Source organism: Dermacentor albipictus, chromosome 4, assembly GCF_038994185.2.
Source record: "Dermacentor albipictus isolate Rhodes 1998 colony chromosome 4, USDA_Dalb.pri_finalv2, whole genome shotgun sequence".
NCBI classification, from domain to species: Eukaryota; Metazoa; Arthropoda; class Arachnida; order Ixodida; family Ixodidae; genus Dermacentor; species Dermacentor albipictus.
The window spans coordinates 116,484,414-116,504,438 of record NC_091824.1 but is presented as its reverse complement, the minus strand read 5'-3'; the positions used below and the strand labels follow the sequence as shown (position 1 = coordinate 116,504,438).

Below are 20,025 nucleotides of genomic sequence, written 5' to 3'. Positions count from 1 at the left end.
GGCAGAGGTGGCATGTGCGGATGTAATGGCTGATGTCGTTTTTCATGCCCGGCCATGTGAATCTCATGAGCAATTTCTTATAAGTGCGCCAGAAGCCATCATGTCCACCCGATTCAGGGGTGTCGTGGTATAGATGAAGAATCCTTGGAATCATAGTTGACGGTACGTGATACCTTCCATTGATAAACTGGAGCTCTTCTGTACCTTCCCATAGCTTAATATGATTGATTGTATCTGGATTATTGCTTGATTCCTGTACAAGTAATCTTGATAGTGCGTCAGCGTCAGTGAGGAGTGGGCCAGGACGGTGCGAAATTACGAAATCAAATTGTTGCAGATAGTTCACCCATCTAGCAATGCGGCCTCTTGGCTGGGCCATGCTCAGAAGTTGAGTCAATGCTTGATGGTCCGTGAAAAGTATGAATTTGGCACCTTCCAGGTAAGTACGAAAGTACTGCACAGCTTTTAAGACGGCCAGAGCTTCCTTTTCTGTGGTACAGTAATTGATTTCGGCGGGTTTCAGGGTATAGCTGTAGTACCCCACGACGTAGTGTTTGGTTTGATCAGCTTGTTTGGATGGCTTCTGGTATAGAACTGCACCGGTAGCATAATGTGATGCGTCCGTGTTCAGCACGAAAGGCAAGGAAAAATCCGGTATTCGCAAGATGGGGTCCGACGATATTAGTTTTACAAGCTCACGATAGACAGCTTCGCACTTCTCGTCCCAATGAAAAGGCACGTCTTTCTGAGTTAAACGTGTGAGGCACCTTGTTCTCAGTGCGTAGTCTTTGATAAACGCCCGGAAGTGTCCTGCAAGGCCAAGAAAAACGCGCAGGGAGTGCACATCATAAGGCTTTACCAGCTTGGAGATTCTCTCTACCGATTCTTGCTTGGTGCTTTTAGTCTGTCCATCAAACACCCTGCCAAGAAATACTACGGTATCTTGAAAGAACGCACTTTTCTTGAAGTTGACTTTGAGTTGGGCAAGACTGAGGGCATGAAGAACTTTTGAAAGATGACTACGGTGTTCGTCCTTTGTCTTTGAGTAGATGATGATGTCGTCGATGTACACATTGCAAAATGTGCCCAGGTAAGGTTTCAGAATGTCCGTCATAATCTTCTGAAACCACGCAGGGGAGTTTTTCCAACCAAATGGTAGGCGGTTGTACTCAAACAAGTCAAATGGGGTTATGAACGCGGTGTACTTCTTCGTTTCTTCACTTAGTGGAATCTGCCAAAAGCCCTTGCAGAGATCTATTCGTGAAAACCAATGGCAACCACCGGTTTCGTCAATGATGTCGTCGATTCTCGGCATTGGATAAGGTATCAATTCAGTTTGACGATTGAGAGCCCGGTAGTCTGTGCAGAGGCGGAATGTCCCGTCTTCTTTAGGTGCAATAGTGATAGGAGAAGCAAATGGGGATACAGAAGGCCGGATGATACCTGCGTCTAACATTTCTTGCAACTCCTTTTTCAGCCACACCTTTTTATCTCTGGACATATTATAGGGGGTTCTACGAACCACTGTTTTATCTGCGAGCTCGAAAGGAACGACATGGGATTTCATTGCTGGAGGGTAGCTTCCTATGCATATAAGCTCTGGGTACTTAGTCTTGATGTCTTCGTGGTGAAAAATTAGCCTTGATACACTAGGTTCTTCACCAGGGTCTTCTGTTCTTATCGTGTCTTCGGCCATTACCTTGTCATCCCAATAGAGGTTCATCTTAAGTTTTTTCATGTCTGGACGGGACAAAAGAAAATCGTAGGTGACATTGGGAATGGCCAATACGTCACTGGTAATAGCATTTCCTTGAAATTCAATAGCCAGGGTTACCCATTCGCTATGCATGGTCACTGACCCATCGTAGGCTTGGACACGCAATGTTCTACCAGCGTGCAGACGACTGGCATCCACTCGAGTCTTGTTGATAATAGATACCGAAGCTCCACTGTCAACGAGAGCCTTCACTTCAATGCCATCTACCTTAATGGGGGCGTACAATAAGCTTGACGACACCAAATATACTGTCTCACTGAAGCTCTTTTTCTGGGGCTTGTGATGCACGGTAGACAGATTATGTGGAAGTAGGTTGCCGTGAACTGCGGTAATTGGTTCTTCACCATCCTCACAGTCATGATTTACGCTTCCCAGAGATTTGTTTATGAAGCTGTGTTCACATTCAGTTGACGGCAACGACTCTAGATTGGAATCAAGTTGCTCTGTTCTACCATCTGGCTGTCTTCTCGATGTAATTCTTGGCACTGAGGTGTGTAGAAAGTTCAGAAGGTCATCAAACGTTCTTGGACCTTTGAGCTGGACATGACAACGGATCTCGATACACAACCCTTGCGTTATCAAAGCTACAACAGCAGAAGACGACAGCTTCGGTTCTGCAGAGTACAACAGGCGACGCTTCTCAAGACAGTACTCAAGCAGAGAGCCACCTGTATAACTGAACCGCAGTGCCGCATCCCATCTTTCTACTGCGTTGCCTTCGAAAGCCCCTAAAAAGTTGTTTTTCCACAGTTCCCAACATGTTGTTCCATAATCCATGAGTTGCACGTCATACCATTTTCTGGCTATACCGCCCAAATAGCGGCGCATATGCAAAATCTTTGTGTCGTCGGAGTGCCACAGATTCTTGTCACAGGCGTACTCGAAAAAACACAGCCAGTAGTGTGCATTTTGCGATTTTCCTTCAAAAACATCTGGTTCAACAATACTTCGTGCTGACTGCTCTCGACTAAGCGCTTGGACGAAAGTTCTCATTATTTCGATCTGTTGTATAATGTTCCTTTGTAGTTCCATAACACTCAAGTCTAGGCTCACCTTCCCGGCAGGCGTTTCCTCTTTGAGGGTGCCACGTCGTATGGGTTCCAGAACGAGTTCGCTCAGTGTCTGCAGTTGTAGATTCACTGTCACCGATCCTGTTTGCACGAGGGCTTGGCGGCTGATTGCAGCTTGTTGCAGTACCACGTTGATCAGCGCGGTAGAACTAACTTCAAGAGGAAGGTCCGTCGCTGGCTCACCGTGCACTTGGTATCGGGTGAACACAACAGACTCTGATGACGCCTGGTCGACGAAAAACGTCACCCGCATCGCTGGTCTTCGAAAACTGTCGGCTGCGCCAAAATGTAGCGTTCCTAACTAGAACGGCAACAGAAATGACATCATCTAAGTGAGACGGGTGTCGTCCGCCATTTTATTCCAACTTCTTCCTTCTCACTTCTCCCCTAGCACCTTCCTTCGTCTTCTTTCATGCGTCCAGCGCAGACCGCTTCATTATTATTATTATTATTATTATTATTATTATTCACGGTGTGTACTAACCGGGAAAACCGGGAATTCTCAGGGATTTCGAATAATCCCTAAATACTCAGGGAAAACTCGGGGAATTTGTGCTTCAATCAGGGAAAATTAGTTTTCGTTTTATTGAAAGGGAACGAAAGTCGCCCTAATGCTGGCTCGAATAAAAAAGAGGAATCGTTACGAATTGTCCTTCACGCCTTGTCGTCGGCTGGAGGAGTTGCCACTGTGCAGTCAACGACGGATGTTCCGGACGCCCGATTTTTGGGACATGCCTGATAATGCGGATGGCTTCGCGGCATAACCACGTAGAGCCAAGGTATGAGAACGTCTGAAATTTCGAACGCAAGAACCCTTCGCCATCCGATTTTCCGGACTTTTTGCGCCAACCGCAGGTCCGCACCGGCATTAGTCAAAGCCAACGCCGCCGTTCTGATTATCTCGCCGCCTCGAACCGGCGCTCTGCGCTGGCAGTCGTAGCCACCACCGCGGCAACGCGAGGCCTAGCGGCTTCGACTTTCGCTATTAAGGTTCTTGCCGTTCGGTGCCGTGTTTTGGATTGAAAGAATTCGCGACTTCATAATGTTTCTTACCTGGAGCTTTCGTGTTTCATATGTGCCTTCGAAGTGTGTAATCAGTGATTACGCACAGTTATACTTGCGGCAATATTTACATCTGTAGTGTTTCCATTGGTTCGTGTCATCTGAAGCCCCTTGTCTGTGATATGCCCGATCACGCGAAAAAAACAAAAAACAAAGCAGAAGCGAGGCAAAAATAAAAGCGAAAGGAAGCCCAAAAGCGTGAACCGAAATCTCAGAGGCAACAGTCTAAATTCCCCTACGGGGGGCTGGATGGCGCCACAATACTGGGCCGTAGCAAACTCGCAGGCTTCACCGAAGCTATATACATAGTATCTACGCCTTGCTAGTACGAGTCTGGCCGACGTGCACCTGAAGCGGCGTTTGATGAGCAATCGCACGCACATCGGCACATGGTGTGAAAGAAAGATAAACCTTGAACCCACCAGTCCTACGCCTTGCAGTTTGTACGCGAAAAGCGAATCTTCGACTCTTTCGCCCGTTTTTGTGGTGGTCGGACTTTCAACGCCGGTAAAAATGGGCCGATGCCAAGAGCGCGCGTATTTCGTGCAACCAACTTTCGGGGCGCGTTGGACGCCGAACTGTTGGAGCTCCTTCGAGGTGACCGTGCTACGGCGCGAGAGTCTTGGCGACGTCTGAAAGGTACCGTGGGGGAGCGCTCGGAAAGGACGACCGTGCTGCTCTTCTCCCGCGACCCTCTTCTCCCCACCTGTGGAGCCTGACGGAGAGGGCTCAGGCGGCAGGAGAGAAGGATGGCACTCGCCTTCTACGCTGACACTCGCGCCACTGGAGACAATACGTGAACGATGGATCGGTTTGTACGTACGAGTAAATAGCCACTTATACTGCCGCCACGTGTGCTGGTTAACGTCTCTGTTTGTCAGCGAGATTACACAATGAAGCAACAAACGCTACCGAAATATCCTCACCAAAACAAATGCACACCTTCAAGCGCATCGTTCCTTTAATGAAGCAAATAGCTTTCTAGAAGCGTCCGACTGTTTGCCTACATCGACAGTCATCGTCTATGTTCACTGTACAATTTTTCTTCCTGCCTTTCATGACTGTCGTGAGTGGTTGACATAAAAGAAGTACAAGTACATTGCTACAGACCTTTTTGTACATAGTCAAGAAAGAAGAAACAGAGTGCATAAAAACGGGACAGCATATTCGTGTTCTTTACCTGTCGAGGCCGCGTTCACTGCTTTTTTTAATTGGCGGGGATAATTTGGGCCTATCGGGTGACGAAAGGACAGCTTCCAGTGTCGAACGGGCTTTCTCTCGCGTGCGTGCCTCATGTCGTCTCGAGTGAGCTTTGTCAGAGGATTAACTGCGCCACGCTCCGCCATGACGTCTCCGACTTCAGCGAAGTTGAGGGAGCAGATTATGTGTGTACCGCGTCTTCAGATGTCGCGTGTAGGTTTTTATGTGCGCGTTTTACGTGTCGGGTTTCTCGTGTAAATAGGACGGGTGGCGTATGTCTGCGAGCTTGCTGATTTTCTTTTACTTACTTTATTTAGCAGATCTTAGCTACAAGAACGCCCTTCTCGAACTTTAAATGCCGTAGACGAAAGCAGTAAGTGGCTAGAAACCACCGACGCCTCGTGAGTGCGGAAGCGTGGAATTAGCGCAGACTGAACTCGATGTTCCTTATAGCTGCGTCTGATAATTACCGCCCTTATTTGGGTGCGGATAGCGTTGCTGTTCACCGCAAGATTGTTATTGCAGAAATCGGAGCGCTCGCTCGAGGACTCGGGTCAGTGGCGTAGCTAGGTCGTCTGGCACCCGGGGCCCATAGGCCTTCTGTCACCCACCCCCCCTCCTCCCACCCCGGCTGTAGTCGAGGAAGGCGAGGATATCGAAATTTCCGGGTGTCTTCAGACGTATATGACACCCCCCCCCCCTTCTGGCCCTTTGCACCCGGGGCCCACGGCCCCCCGGCCCCCCCTGTTGCTACGCCACTGACTCGGGTACATATATAGCTCGACGATGTCGACTGGCGAAATTCAGCGTTCTTGCGCGCGCGTGTTCTCCGGAACTGATTTCTCTGCGATTGAGTTCTAGACGGAGGTCGGGTGGCACTGGAAGTTTCGCCTTTCTACCGCACACTCGCGGATTTACTTTGGAAACGTCGATTACTTTTCTTTCTTTCTCTGTTTTTTTTTTTTTGCAGACAGCTGCATTTTTAAAGCCCTTTCGCCTTTATGTTTCTTCGCCATTTTTCTCGCACTGAGCATATATAATGTGAACACGTGTCGGCTCTTAGCCTCTGTGCTAGCGGGGCTGAAAGTTGATGCTTTCTTGAAGTCATTATACGGCTATTTAGATCCGTGAAACTTCGATAGTTTCTCGAACAGACGTTCGCCAATAGTCGACAGAGTGAAGTGCCTGAATCAGCTATACGCTTGACAAATAACTTGCCGTGCTGTTCATTTCGCTGTCGTATACCAGTCTATTGGGTTCTGGAACGCATGCATAACGCTAAGCTTCGCGCCGAGCTATTTCGGTGTCGTGTCCTATGGAATACCTGTTTGCGTCGACCTGCTCGTGCTACTTCGTGGGTTTCTTTTATTGCGAAACTCTATAGCCACGTGCCCATCTTGAAAATACGGACGATGGAATAGTCGCGGTGTTATGTTACTGTTACTTCAAACACACATACACACGGATAGAATAGTCGCGGTGTTATGTTACTGTTACTTCAAACACACATACACATGGATAGTCGGAGGGTAAAAGAAACAACCTAGTTAAATGGCTTGAGAGAAAACAACCGCTTCATTTTGCGAAACAGCCGTGCGTACGGGCGTTCGTTTTGATCTCGAAGCAGTCGTATAGGATATTTAGTATCACCCTACAATGCCACAAGAAGCAGAAGAAGAAAGCGGAAGTACCTGTAACTGCAGTGTCTCAAGTGTCTCCTCTTTCTTTGAACTCGTGAGATGCCCCTCTGATTTATGGTTCCAGACAGGCTGTGTAAGTTACAGGGCTCTGGTTCCGTTCTTTTAGGCTTGTAATGGATCGCCTCCGATGTCTGCGATTCGGACGTAAATTGAATAGGCACTGAAGACCTTTTTTTACTTTAGGCGCATTTCCTGGCTGACCGTTGGTGTGCTTCAGTACGCGTTCCTTGATACATTTTAATCCGCTTTCGTAAGCCTAGGCCTGGCTCTAATTGTGCAGAGGAACAAATAAAAACTATGCAGATCCCACGCACTGTGAGAATAAACGTTATGCAAAACATTTTGCAGGTATGGCTATCCAACATCGTTTATTTAATGACATAACGTGGCGCAAGGGCACAACCAGAGACACACAGAACACGTCAGAGGCGCCTGTGACTCCTTGGGTGTGTCTCTTTGAGGTTGTGCCCGTTAAGTAACATGTCCTTCTGCAGTATTGTTAAGGTTTCTGCAAAGCGTTAACAAACGGACCGACACGTTTGCGTAAGACGACAGCAGCAAGATGACGGCGACGAAAAGCCGCAGGCCTCAGCAGTCACTCGGGTTCTGGACTCGTTTACCGTAGCCTGAACAGGCTCTCAAAACGGCAGCGCCGCATTGCTTGGTGGCTTGCCCTTCAAATAATTGCGCCAACTTCTCTGAAGCAACAATTTTGCGATGCGCTTGAGGTTGTCTTGGTTCGATTCAGTACTGCTCGTTGTGCCCTCCGAAATATATCCACATGTGCCTCCTTGGTCATAAAACAGTTTTAGCTTCACCGTAAGGGACGACTTACTCTCAGTCCGCACGGCCTTCCGCACGGCCTTCCGCACGGCCTTCCGCACGGCCTTCCGCACGGCCTTCCGCACGGCATTGCGCACGGTCTTCCGCACGGCCATCCGCACGGCCATCCGCACGTCTCCCGCACGCCTTCCGCACGCGTGCGGACGTGCGGAAAACTGCACATGTAGCACACAAGTACACAAATTCCGGTTTACACTGTCCGTGCGGACCCAGTATAAACCGAAATTCATGCACCTCCGTGCGACTTGGGGACGTATTCTCGTACGATCGCTTTCGGCGTCATCACTTTCAGTGCGCGCTTATTGGTTGGTTGGGCAAAAGCGGATGAGCCGATTGGCTGGCTGAACACTACGTCGCGCGATGGCCATAGTAAGTGATCGTCCTATAATGCGTCCCATGTGCTGTTTACCACACGTTCACACGCGTGCAGAAGGTGTGCGGAAGGCTGTGCAGTTGAGTGCAAGTCGGCCCCAAACGTATTTCAGTTTTTCGAACCATTGCGCCAAATTTGACGATTTCTGTGGCATTTAATAGAAAAACTTAAAATCTAGCGACTGTTGGTTTGGAATTTTTGATTTAGGTCGTTAACGTTTCATTAAAAATTAGCAAAAATCGCAAACTTTCAGAAAACGAAACTATGAAGCAACCCCGTAACTCAGCAATGAAAAATGAGATCACAATTCTGTGAGTTGGATCTAATGGTACATATAAAGCGGACAAAATTGATACGTTGCACATGAATCTCAAGAAATTTAGTAACATGGAAATATAGCTTTTACAGAACCCTTGTACAGCACGTAAGGAATTCACGTAAGATATAAATTGACATATCGAATTTGTCCACTTTGAATGGTCTAATGGATGCCGTTTACAGAACAGCGATATGTGTTTTTGATGCAGAGCTATTCAGGTGTAAACTTCGTGCTCCTATCTTTTTTACGAACTTTTGAATTTTCGAAAATTTTTAAAACAAAATTCAGGCACTAAATCGAAATTCCGCTGCCAACAGTCACTAGAATTTAACTTTCTCTCTCAAATGTAACGCATTTCATTAACCTCGGTCCAGGGGTGATCTAAGAAAAGCGCTTCTGCGTTTTACATGTATTTCAGTAGGCCGCGTCGGAGTTTGGCCCGAGCTAAACCGTCCTTTAAGGGCTCCGTGTCGCAGAAAATCCGGCGTCGCGTACGTCGTCCAGCGTCTACCGTCTTGAGAGCGGTCAATCATTCCGAACCGCGCACATACAACCACGCAGGGCCTCCGTGTAGCGCAAAGACACTGCTGAATCGACTTTCTCGAAGTAAAATGCGTCAGAAAAATCGTAAAGTACGACTTACACGCAACCTAGAGACATGGTAGCGTCGGTTTGTAGTTTGAATATACGAGAAAACATAATGACGTTACGCGGAAACTTTAACACAGACCCCTCTTCCAGCGTTTCTACCATTCATAGAGCGGCGCGCCCGGTTCCTTGCAAGAACACCATCCAGATGGCGCTCGCCTCCGCGCATCCGCGGCCTGCGCAAGGGGCCGCGTTTCTACCAGAGAGCTCGCCTTCGTCCATAGCGTTCGCTGCCAGGGTTTACCGGTAAACATTACGGTTACAGTCCTCACTCATTAACGTATAACAGAAGCCCACGGCAAAACACAGTTAAACATAAATTGTCACATGTATAAAATGATGTTCAATATATACAGTGTACACAATGGTTATGTACAATAATGATATGACAGAGACACTTCGCATAATTCTGAAGTGGTGCTATAAAATGTGTGTAGGCTTTCGTCCATAGCGTTCGCTGCCAGCGTTTCCCGGTAAACATTACGGTTGCAGTTGCCGGAAAGCGTGAGAAGTAGTCAGGTGCCTTTGAATGCTATCGCGTTCCACTCATAAAGGCGAAGCTTAAGCGGCCTCCAAATTTTTGTGTTTAGAGCTTACTCGGGTCTCAGACTCATCAAAATTCTACTCAGCCAGGCTCACTCACACTCAGAGTCACCTCCCCCCCCCCCACCCCCCCAGGGCCCACTCGAGTTCTCCCGGACTCACGGATCGCTCTCTGTATCAGTGAGCCTGAGTGAGTCGAGTCATGTGAGTTTGCCGATCTCTGGCTGCGGATACCTTTATACAAGCGGACAAGCAGAACGTACATTCCAAGAAAAAAAAATTGCACCGTTTTGGATTTATTTTGTTTCCGAACAATAATGATCTTCTGTGATTTTATTTTCTTTAACGCTGTGCTCCCGGCACTTTCAGGTCGCGAACGGCATATCAGGGTATCAGCGGGACATAGCGCTTCCTTGACACGAAAGTAACGAGCGCAGAGAGTTGAGTACATGGACGAATTCGAGAGGTTTAGGTTCAGTGATCGTAAAAGCTTCTCTTAAGGGTGTGGTCGCTCCATGCACTTGAGTTCTGCGCCCTGAGCCAGTGATTTTCAGGCTACGTTAGATGCTGTTGAATTGCATTGAGTTTATTCTGCAACAACAAGGTTGCGAGGATGACCAGGCAGAATGACCGTGCTGTGGTCCAGCGATTTCTCCCGTCATTAGCCGCTTACTGGCCGCCTCATCGCTTTGCGAGTATCGGCCTTCGGAAAGATGCCGCGCTTTTTGCTCACTACCGCACCTGCTTCGTCCTTTGTGTGCACGCAGGTACAAGCTGGGCTCCTATCACCGGCCATCGACTCCCGAAAACGACGACGACGAGGACGAGGAAGACGACGCCGAGGGAGGAGGTGACGACAAGGCGGAGGCAGGAGGAAGTGCAGCCGCCACCACCGCACCGAATCCACGCGGACGAAGGCGTGAAGAATCCGGGGGCCAGACTGACTCTACTAAACGACCCGCGCGGGATGCAGGCGGGGCCACGCCCGGTGGAAAGGCCCGCCGCGTGGAGCAGGGTGAGCGGAATGCGAGCGTCGTGATGTTGATCGTTCGACTAGCCCGCAGAGGGGGAGCGAGGCGCGTGACAGCGTGAGTGAGTTAAGTCTTTATTATATGGACCGCACTTCGGCATAGCTAGGTATGGCTAGCTAGAAGGAGAGGGGATTGAGACGTACTTCGGCCTAGCTATAGGTATGGGGTGAAGTGGAGGGGGAGGGGGTGATCGAGAGTGAGAGAATGCGCAGGGCAGCTGAAAAAAAAGGCCAGGTAATACAAAAAGTAATATGGTTGGCATGCCAAGCTGTGTTAGAGGTGACAGATATTAATATGTAGAAAAGAGAAGGGATGACTCAAAAGAAAGAAAAAATAGTTGAAAGAAATAACCGACGTCAGGGAACGGCAAGTGATGGGCAGGCTCGGAGGCGGAGATCTTATAATCCACAGAGAGAGAGAGGGGCTATTGAGTGATGGCGGTTGTGGTATTAGTCGCGTAAACCGACCTCGAGTTAGGAATGGAAATAAAATAGCCCGCGTCGCAGTTAACGCACTTCGCGGCGGACCCTCAAGCCTCCCCTCGGCTGAAGATTCAATACATATTGCCGAGAAGCACGTACAGTACAGGCGGTCAATCGAATATCTTCCACATTTTTCTTCTCCTGCAAGTCTGTACACGGCCTGTTGATTGAAAACATCTTAAAAGGCTAGGAATGTACCTCTAGAGGACCGTGTTGTTCTCCCACCCCCGCTTCCAAATTTTTGTTTTGTTGTGCTTTTGAAAGCACCTAGTGTCCTCTCGCACCTTACGTGGGCCTTGGAAACGCCGAACCGCGAACCATTCCGATTTTGTTATAACTGCATGGTATATGGTAAGGGCCCCATAAAAACGATTGCACTTGTTTTCCGTAATAGACTATAAAGCCAGGACTATACATAAGACTTTCGCTTTTTGATCGATACTTCTCTTTCGTTCGGGTCACTTCCCGTTTCTGTTTTGTTTTGAACGTTCCTACGTAGAATGTGCTTTTTTAAAACATTATATTTATTTATAAGCAAAAGAAACAGAAGGGAATATAAAACCTAAAAAACGTAACCGGTAGATGCAACTTGTTGGAGAAAAGACCTTTTAGAGATTGCGCCACCGTAGAAGTTTAGCGAAATTGGGGAGTTTTTTTTTTCAGCAAAGCGCTAGCGCTACTCTATTCTACCCAGGAAAATAGAGCCCCCGAGCCTGTAATGCACTAGATAATTGAGTAGCTTTTCTGAAAAGAGAGATCAGGGGAGTAAAAAGGTTTAGCGCAGGACGCATGTCGAAAGCAGCCCGGTGGTGACGAAACTCGCTGGCCTCAACACAGATGCACGCGCTCTTGCACAGTGATCGGGTCGTTCTCCGGGAAGCTTTGTGCACGGAAAGTAAATAGTGGCGACGTCAAGGGTAAACGCTGGCACTCACGTCGTCGGACTGTATACGCGCACGCATGCCTTCGGGAAGCTTATGTGGAATAAGTAAAAAGAATTAAACTCTAATCACTCGCCAAGGACGATGTTTCATGACGGTGTGGGCCTTGCCGTTATCGCTGGCGAGATCACAAAATGCACTCACGTCGTGCCCTTCCGTCATTTCTCTCTCCGGGCGTGTCCCTGCTTTCAGCGTCTTTTCGGGAGCCTTGAGCACAAAGGGAACGCCTTTCTAAGGAAAAAAAAAAGAATGATTGCGCTTGGAGTATTTCTTCTCAATCTACGCTTCTCGAGGTCGTTGCCAGTGAACGGAATTCTTTTTTTTTATTGCTTCTTTTAACGAGTCGCATGTTCTCCATTGCTCAGCCACGCCGAAGAAGGTCGCTTGTGAAACCAAATGTAAGGGAGCTGGACGATGCTGGACATTGAGGTACGCTTGTTTCTTTGCGCCCAGCCTTCGGTGTATCGGAAGATTCAGGGTACCAACAATAACGCGTGCGTCTTTTCTTTCTCATTTGTTCTTGTTTTGTTTTGTCAGCCTGTAGCTTTGATCTCGAATAACGGAGCTCTGAACTTGTGTCGCCGAAGTCAGCACCGAGCGCTGCAGAAGTTTGTAGACGGTATACATGTCAAGAAAACGCGTCTGCTCGGCTGCTTCGTTCGCTTCGCATCAAGTACAAGACTCCTATATAGCTGCGTCGGCACGGTCATTCTCCCTTCACTTCAATGTTAGCTCGCAGCAACTACATGCTTTCGACATTCAGCAGCTTTTCTGCGCGTGGTGTGGTGCACTGCACTCACTATAGAACATACGCTCGCCGCACACTGCGCTGCGGGCTTGACGTATTTCGGCGTTAGAGACTTGGAACTGGCAACAGGCGGCGTTAGTGTAGGCGCCAGGCGCTGGCCGTCGGGCTTCCATGGTTCACCTCGCGAGGCTGTCCTGTACTTTCTTTCGCCCTTACGTTTGCTTTCGCCATCTGCAAGGCCTCGCGACTTGTTTTGCAGTTTGGTGCAACATGGTCAAAATGTAATAGCTGCGCCATATTTCTCTTTCTTTTCCTTTTTTTTTTCAAATCAAACGTTCGAGATGATAGTCTCTGACACGGTTACTCATTTATTCGGACTGCTGTAGCTACGAGGATGTGCTCTCATCATAGCCTGGTTTGACGTTCATCAGGGAGAGGCAACTCAGCCGCCACGCCGGCTACGTTGCACTGCGGAGAATACCGCAATCACGCTTTCTGTAAAATTAATTAATTAATTAGACAGGCAACTCTATCAAAATATTTAGCTTCAAAAAATTAATTTACAGCTGGCTCCGGTGTTTACGTGTTGCGTTTAAAATTAGCCAAAGTGTGCCGTTGGCAACATGGTAACGTAACCAACGAAAATATTCCAGCAGACGGTAGTTGCGCCATCTGTTGCCAGGAAAAGTCGATATTGCTGCTGCGACACTTGGTAGTACGCTATGCAGTCCATTCTCGCCAAATACTGTTTTGAAGGACGGGAAGTTAATGTGCGAAGAAGTATTAGCTTATAGCCTCATTAGATTAGCAGCAACGGATAGTAAACGGCTGTAATTATTCTTTCGGCACCCGTTGGCCTGGTTCCTGCAAGCACGACTAGTGGCTTTTCCACATGACAAAGGATGCTAAGATGGCTGACATTTTCACAGCTCTGCTGCCTACGGGGGCTTGTACAGAGACACTATTGTTGTGGTGGCAGGCTGATTCGGTTTTCGGAGCCATCTAAGCGCGCGACAGTTTCAGTGGGGTTGGTTAGTTGGTTGGGTTAGGTAGTTTGTAACGGTGTTAATGGTTCCACGAGTACACCCCGATCAAAACGCACAGGAGCTTCGTCGTTTAGATAGCGACGTCGGGAAGCCGAGGCGACGTACGTGGTCTCGAGCAGATATAACGTCGAACGCGCACTGAGCGGACGCTTCATGCCACTCGCGTACTCCACTTGAACACTTCTTCGTGTGTTGCCTTGTAGGTGATCTGCATGGCCAGTCGCAGCCAACTCCGAGTGTATGCACAAAATTTATACACTGCAGTCGACGAAGTGTGCAAGGTGGTTGTAGTTCACAGGCCGTGGATTAAGCACATTCTGTATGGTTTATGGAACAACGATTACGGACTTCATGCAGGCTGTCCAAATTCGTTAGACTGTCGTTTGTGAGCGCAGCATAGTTATTGAGTCTGGTGAATAGCTTGATATGATGCCCCCTGATGTGAACCGTTACTGAGAACTTGATTTCTAAGTGGAAGTAGCGTAAGTATCGTAGGTCATAGCCAGAAATGCATTTGATCAGATGACCAACAAGGTGATCGGTCCTTTCCTTCCGCTCTCCCTCTGTAAGTTCGGAACGTTCTGAAGAATGTTAAAGTCGAACGAGTTACGAAAATAGTGTTAAACTTACTTATGTAAAGGCGCTTCTGATTGTATGGTGCGTTCCGATGACGGCAGTATACATTATCATGTGGGGTAAGAAAAGGCCAAAATCTTGGCGTTTTTTTTTTTCCAGCTGTTTAGAGGTTTCTTTGACACATTTTGGCAGCTGGCAATCAAATCGTACGCAGACGCCACGCTTGGTTTGCGCACGATGCCTGTATTTCGCGCACCGCGACGTCTCGTTATGTATATTTTTTTCACATGTGATGGCGAAAAGAAAAAAACTCAGTTAAATTTCTATTGGAGAAATGTGTCCGTATTTAAAAACAAAACAAAAGCACTTTACCAGTGGTCGTTGAAAAGTTTCCTTTAACGGGCTCGTTCATTGCATATTTCTGCTTTTCTGAACGGCGTTTACTTTCGCTACTGAATGTCACCGGACAAGCAGCATGAGGTCTTACGTTCTTCTAACGAGGGTCGCCCTTTTGTGAAGTCGCAAAATGCGCACAGCAAATCGTCATTGTCTGCGATGTCGCTGGCGTCCTTGGTTCCATGATTTGAGCTTACATTATGGGTTATCGTTATGTAGGAGTTAGCACCCGTGTTCCGGCTTACAGTCGAAATCGTGCGATATATGCATTGCTATAGCTGCGAAAGTGTGCGAACTTATTTTGTAAGATTACAACGGGTTCCCAATAGCACGTACCTCGCGTTAACCGGTATTAAGTGCTTGATTTTTTTTTTATTTTTCATTTACAGTGTTCGCGACTGCTTTGCGCGCATTCGTGGGTGCCGCGCTAAAGCGTCATTCTTGCCTCTTTTAAAGCGCACGTCCCGCAGGCTACGCGTATACCTTGACGGGACCCAGAAGGGCAAAACTCTGCACCATGGCGGGACGAGCTAACCCGACTCGTACCTGCGTTAGATGCCTTTAGCTGTCGAGGGATAAACTTTTGAAGTTTTGACATGCGAGGCCGCGCTCTCTCTCTTTATGCTCTCAGGCTCGTTATATTGTTCTCTTCTCTCCAAGCCGCGCAGCGGATTTGCAGGCGCGTTTGCATTAGTTGGAATAAATTTGAATGGAAATCAAGCCCGTCGTACTGGCCGCTGTCGAACCTGATGCATAGACAATTTTAATGCCCTTCTCGCGGAGATTACTGCGACCTGCGCGCACCGCGGTGGTGGCTGCCCGCCCAGATCACGCTGGTCCCAGGCGTTCTAACTTGTGCAGCGACTAGCCTTCCGGGTGGCCGTCGAACGATATATTTGCAGATGTGTAATCTTTTACTTAATAGCCGCGCCGTTCATTCCAGCGCGTGTCAGGGATTAGACGATTTGCAGGAACTGCCAGCCCGGACGGCCTTTAATGCGAATAGGCGAGCCATAACTCCCGTGCGCGACGTATTATACCTTTCCATAGTAATCTGCCCTGCGGGGGTACATTCTTTTGTATGTTGAAGACGTCTACCCAAGAGTGGCGGTCTTTCATAGGATAGTTTTGGCCAGCCGTAGTATGGTGTACCTGCGCGGTGGCTGATAAACGGCGCGAAGAAAGACGTATATATACTTTCTAAATACTTCCTAAAGAAAAGAAATGCGCGTGACAAGCGTTTGTTGTTCTGACGTCCGTTTCTTTACCAAGTGTACGTCTTTCTTCGCGTTGTTTGTCCGTCGCCATGCAGCTTTGCCCGGCCCGCCCAACTTGCCGCTCTTGTCAGTTTAGATGCGTGCATGTGGAGCCTGCTTCTGGCGGGGCACACGCGCGTGCTCAATTGTAGGCGTGATTTTCCCCACGACGTCTGACAATTCTTGTTGGTCGTCCTCAACCAGAACGCTGTCGCCTTGTTGCAACTATGTCGCAGTGCGCTTAATTCCCAGTGGTACCTGAACGATTTCATCTCTACAGTTTTCGAAATTTTCTCGTTCCGGTTAATATGCGAGCTCGCGTTGACTCATTTTGTTTGCGGCTCTCTGACCGAATCAGCTCATCCTAAGAATGCGTTCGAGAATGTCCTGGAGACAGCGCGCCCGGGTGAGACACAGAAACATCTACACGAACGACAAGTTGAGGGGTAGCAGCTAGAACGAAGATCCTGATTCCCAAGTATCCGAAGGATCTTCGCCAACAGCACTGTGTGATTGTGTGAACTTATCAACACCAGGTCAACCGTGCTTTTCACCAAAACAAACTTTCATTTACGTGTACATTGTCGGCGGCGCGAAATGTTACGTACAAGGTCATGTAAACTCATTTTGATCTCCGTTTAGAGAGTACCCACCATCTGGGAACTGACAGGTGTCACGTGCTTTGGAAATTGACACTTAAAAAAAAAGAAAAAGAAGAGGAGGAGGCGGTGGTAGAACATTAGGGGCAAGTGAAAACAGACAAATCGATCAAGAATGTTAGCAATCGATCAAAAAGTGCTTAAAGGTGAAGCGCTACCCAGAAGTACTTGCAGACCTCTCTAGTGGTGGTGCATAGGTGCGGACCCCGGAATAATTTTGACCATCTGGGGTGCTCTAACGTGCACCCTGCCAATGCTCGGTACGCGGGAGATTTGGCATTTTGTCCCCATCGAAATGCGGCCTCCGCTGCCGGAATTTGATCCCGCGCCCTCTGGCTTAGTAGCCCAACTCCATAGCCACTACGGCTCCACGGCGGGTCCTGGTTGGGAGTCAAACGCCGAGAGCCGACCTACCGAGCACACTTTATTCGGCTGGACCCTACTGTTTCTCGAGACGTTCTGTGTAGATAGCCGCGTTGGCCCGCAGCTCTCGCCAGTAGCGAGTACTGTCTTTTTTTTTTTTTCGTCACACCTCGCTGCTGAAGTACCTATAAGCTGGCCGCTAATGAAAGCGAATGGAGCTGAGACGAGCCGGAATTTCTTTTGTACAGTGCTGAAGCGTCATCTCGGCTCTAATCTTAGCCGTGTTTTCTTTTCTTCTTACCTTTTTTTTCTTTTTGCCATCCGCGTACCGTCCAGCAGCCTTGCTTTTATGAAAGCGAGCATGCCACGCTGGGTCGTGTATTCATCAGTCACCTTGGTTTCTGGCTCTCGCTAGCTTTGCGAGCTGAACTCTCCGCGTTCTCGGAAGGGCCTACGAACGGTCTGAACGCGCCATAGCGTTAACTTAGCCGTTATGGCGTTGCCTTGCGCTGCTTAAATCAAGGTCGCAGGTTCGATACCGGCCACGGTGGCCGCATTTCGATGTGGCCGAAATGGAAAAACGCTCGTGTACTTAATTTACGGGCACGTTAAAGGAGCCCAGGTGGTGAAAATTAATCCGGGGTGCCCCACTGACGCGTGCCTCAAGATCAGATCGTTGTTTTGGCACGCAAAACTGCAGAATATTAGTTTTTTTTTCTTTTAACGTACGCGCAAACCACTGTTGTGCACGAAGTCTTTTTTTATTGATATGATATAAGGAGACGTTGGCGCACAGTTTAAGGCGCCGGCTACTCCTCATCTCTTGAGTGGTTCCGTCATACATCGTACAGGGTTCAAGGTTACATATCAAATAGTCTTTTCACAGAAGCATCAGGACTTATCACGCAACATTTCCACAGGAAGACTATGACGTAATGAATACATGGTACATACAATATACAATGTAAATGTCTCCACACTTATGTAGATGAAAGTATGCCCAAACCACTGTTGTGCACAAAGTCTTTCGCATTGTAACCCTATCGGCATACGGCGGCTGCGACCGGTATTCGAACCAGCAGTTTCGTGTTCAGCAGCAGAAGGACACACTACTGAGTAACCATGGCAACTACACAGAAATTCTTACCGGCCCGGAAGTGCGAACCGTCGCATTGCTGGGACTTCGACTAAGCCAAGGCATTTTGATCACGGCAGTCGCGAAATTCCCGGAAGGCACCGCGCGGAAGAAAGTTGGCCCGCTGAGTGGGCCAGAAATTTGAAGATCTACAATTAATGGCGTCGTTTGCAATGGGCAGTATTACTGTACTGTTAAGAAGTCACTTATCCCGTGCATTGAGAGCAGCAACGCGTTCTGCTCCGGGCGTTGCGAGGGCTGCGTTTTCAGACGTGTGTGCGCTTTTCTCTTCCAGACGACAAGGAAGATGGCGACAGTGATTTCGACGCTGACACGGACGTCGACGAAAAAGGCGATGATTATGATACAGAGGACGAGATAGAAAGGTAAGAGACGCGTTGGTCGCGTGTATTTTGTCATTTGCAATCATCATCTCGTCGGTACTATGCATCAGTTATTATCACCGACACAGTCTCTTACTCGCTCGCTTGTTCCTCACACCGTTTCGCTTACCCAATGCGGCCATGACGCGCAACTAGTCGCGGGGCACTTTTCCCTGTTTTGCGGGCTTTCCTTAACGCTTGTAAAATAACTTTTACCTAGCACATATTAAGCAACAGAAAGATCGGGAATTTTTCATGACGGCCTATTTGACTGATACTTTTGCTGTCAATATAACATTTAATGAAGTTGTATAAATAATATTAAGGAATGTAATCAGGCTAAATACAAAAAATATCACCTGCTCCAAGCGACGGCAAACAACATTACCTTGATTCTGTCCAGCCACGAGACACTCGCGCATTTTGATATCTTGGCACAAGTTACGTGCGACACCCTGCATGTGCGGAATCTTGCAACCGTGTTTTCTAGAGCGATCGACGTCTGGTGCACTCTCCTCCGTGAATTGTTTGGAAATGTCTGGAGCTTTAATCTTCCGCGTACGCGCTTTTCTCTTCACATTTTAATCAGATTGCACCGCCGAGAACGCTCTTGCGCCTCGGAAAAAAAAAAAAAAAGAAGCCCTCTCTCTGTCTTTACCGTGTTTCCATGTTATCCCGCTCCGGTTTCTCATCTCAATCGTCTCTGCGGGCAAAAAATCATAAAAATCAAAGAAATCGGGGAAATTATAGTCCTTGCTTCGACGCTGTGCGGTTGCGTCCCTCACTTTCGATTATTCCTATCCACCCTTGTTGCCGGGGCTCATCTTTACGCTACCGAGCCGCAATTGCGAGAGCGGGCCCTTTCTATCTCCGGCGCTGTTTACACGGCGGCACAGATTTCGCGTGGCGGTGCGACCACGCATGTTTTTCAATCAGCGTTTATCGGGCCCTTGTTTGGCCCACGCCAACGTATGTTGTACACTACGCTTGGCTAACTTTAGATCCGTGGCACGAGTGGGGCTTCTCGGCTTTTCTCATCCGATTGCTCTAAGCCCATAGCATGCGCAGAGATGTGGGGTAAGGCCGCGCGCTCAGTTTCCGTCTCGCGCAGGGTGAGGCAGCGGCAGAAGCAAGTAGCGGAAGCCGCCACCTCGGAGCTCGCGAGCTCGGGTTCCGAAGCCGGTCCCCGCCGCAGCGGCAATGCGTCGTCGCGGCCGTCCTCGGAGACGCGGCCTTCCATCGGCGGCGGCGGCGATGCGGATGACGCGTCACCGATTCCTTTGGACCTGCCCGAGCTGCCGGCTTTCTTCACGGGGAAGTCGTTCCTGCTGTACGGTGATTTCCCGGAGGACGAGAGGCGCGCGCTCACCAGGTACATCGTCGGCCACGACGGGTGAGTCGCGAGTTCGAGCACGGCTCTGCGTGGCGCGCCCGTTTGTTTTTAAAAGATCATCGGGCTCGCTCGTTTATGGTT

At 48.7% G+C, this 20,025-nt stretch overlaps 1 protein-coding gene across 1 annotated transcript in view; it reads left to right on the top strand.

Annotated features, from left to right (window-relative positions):
* XRCC1 (DNA repair protein XRCC1) overlaps positions 1-20,025 on the top strand; it is a 100,255-nt gene that overhangs the window by 59,343 nt on the left and 20,887 nt on the right. Inside the window, exons 10-12 of the mRNA XM_065447608.1 lie at positions 10,303-10,550; positions 18,464-18,554; positions 19,663-19,944. Of these exons, the coding sequence (XP_065303680.1) occupies positions 10,303-10,550; positions 18,464-18,554; positions 19,663-19,944 (621 nt within the window). The remainder of the gene's footprint in view (positions 1-10,302; positions 10,551-18,463; positions 18,555-19,662; positions 19,945-20,025) is intronic.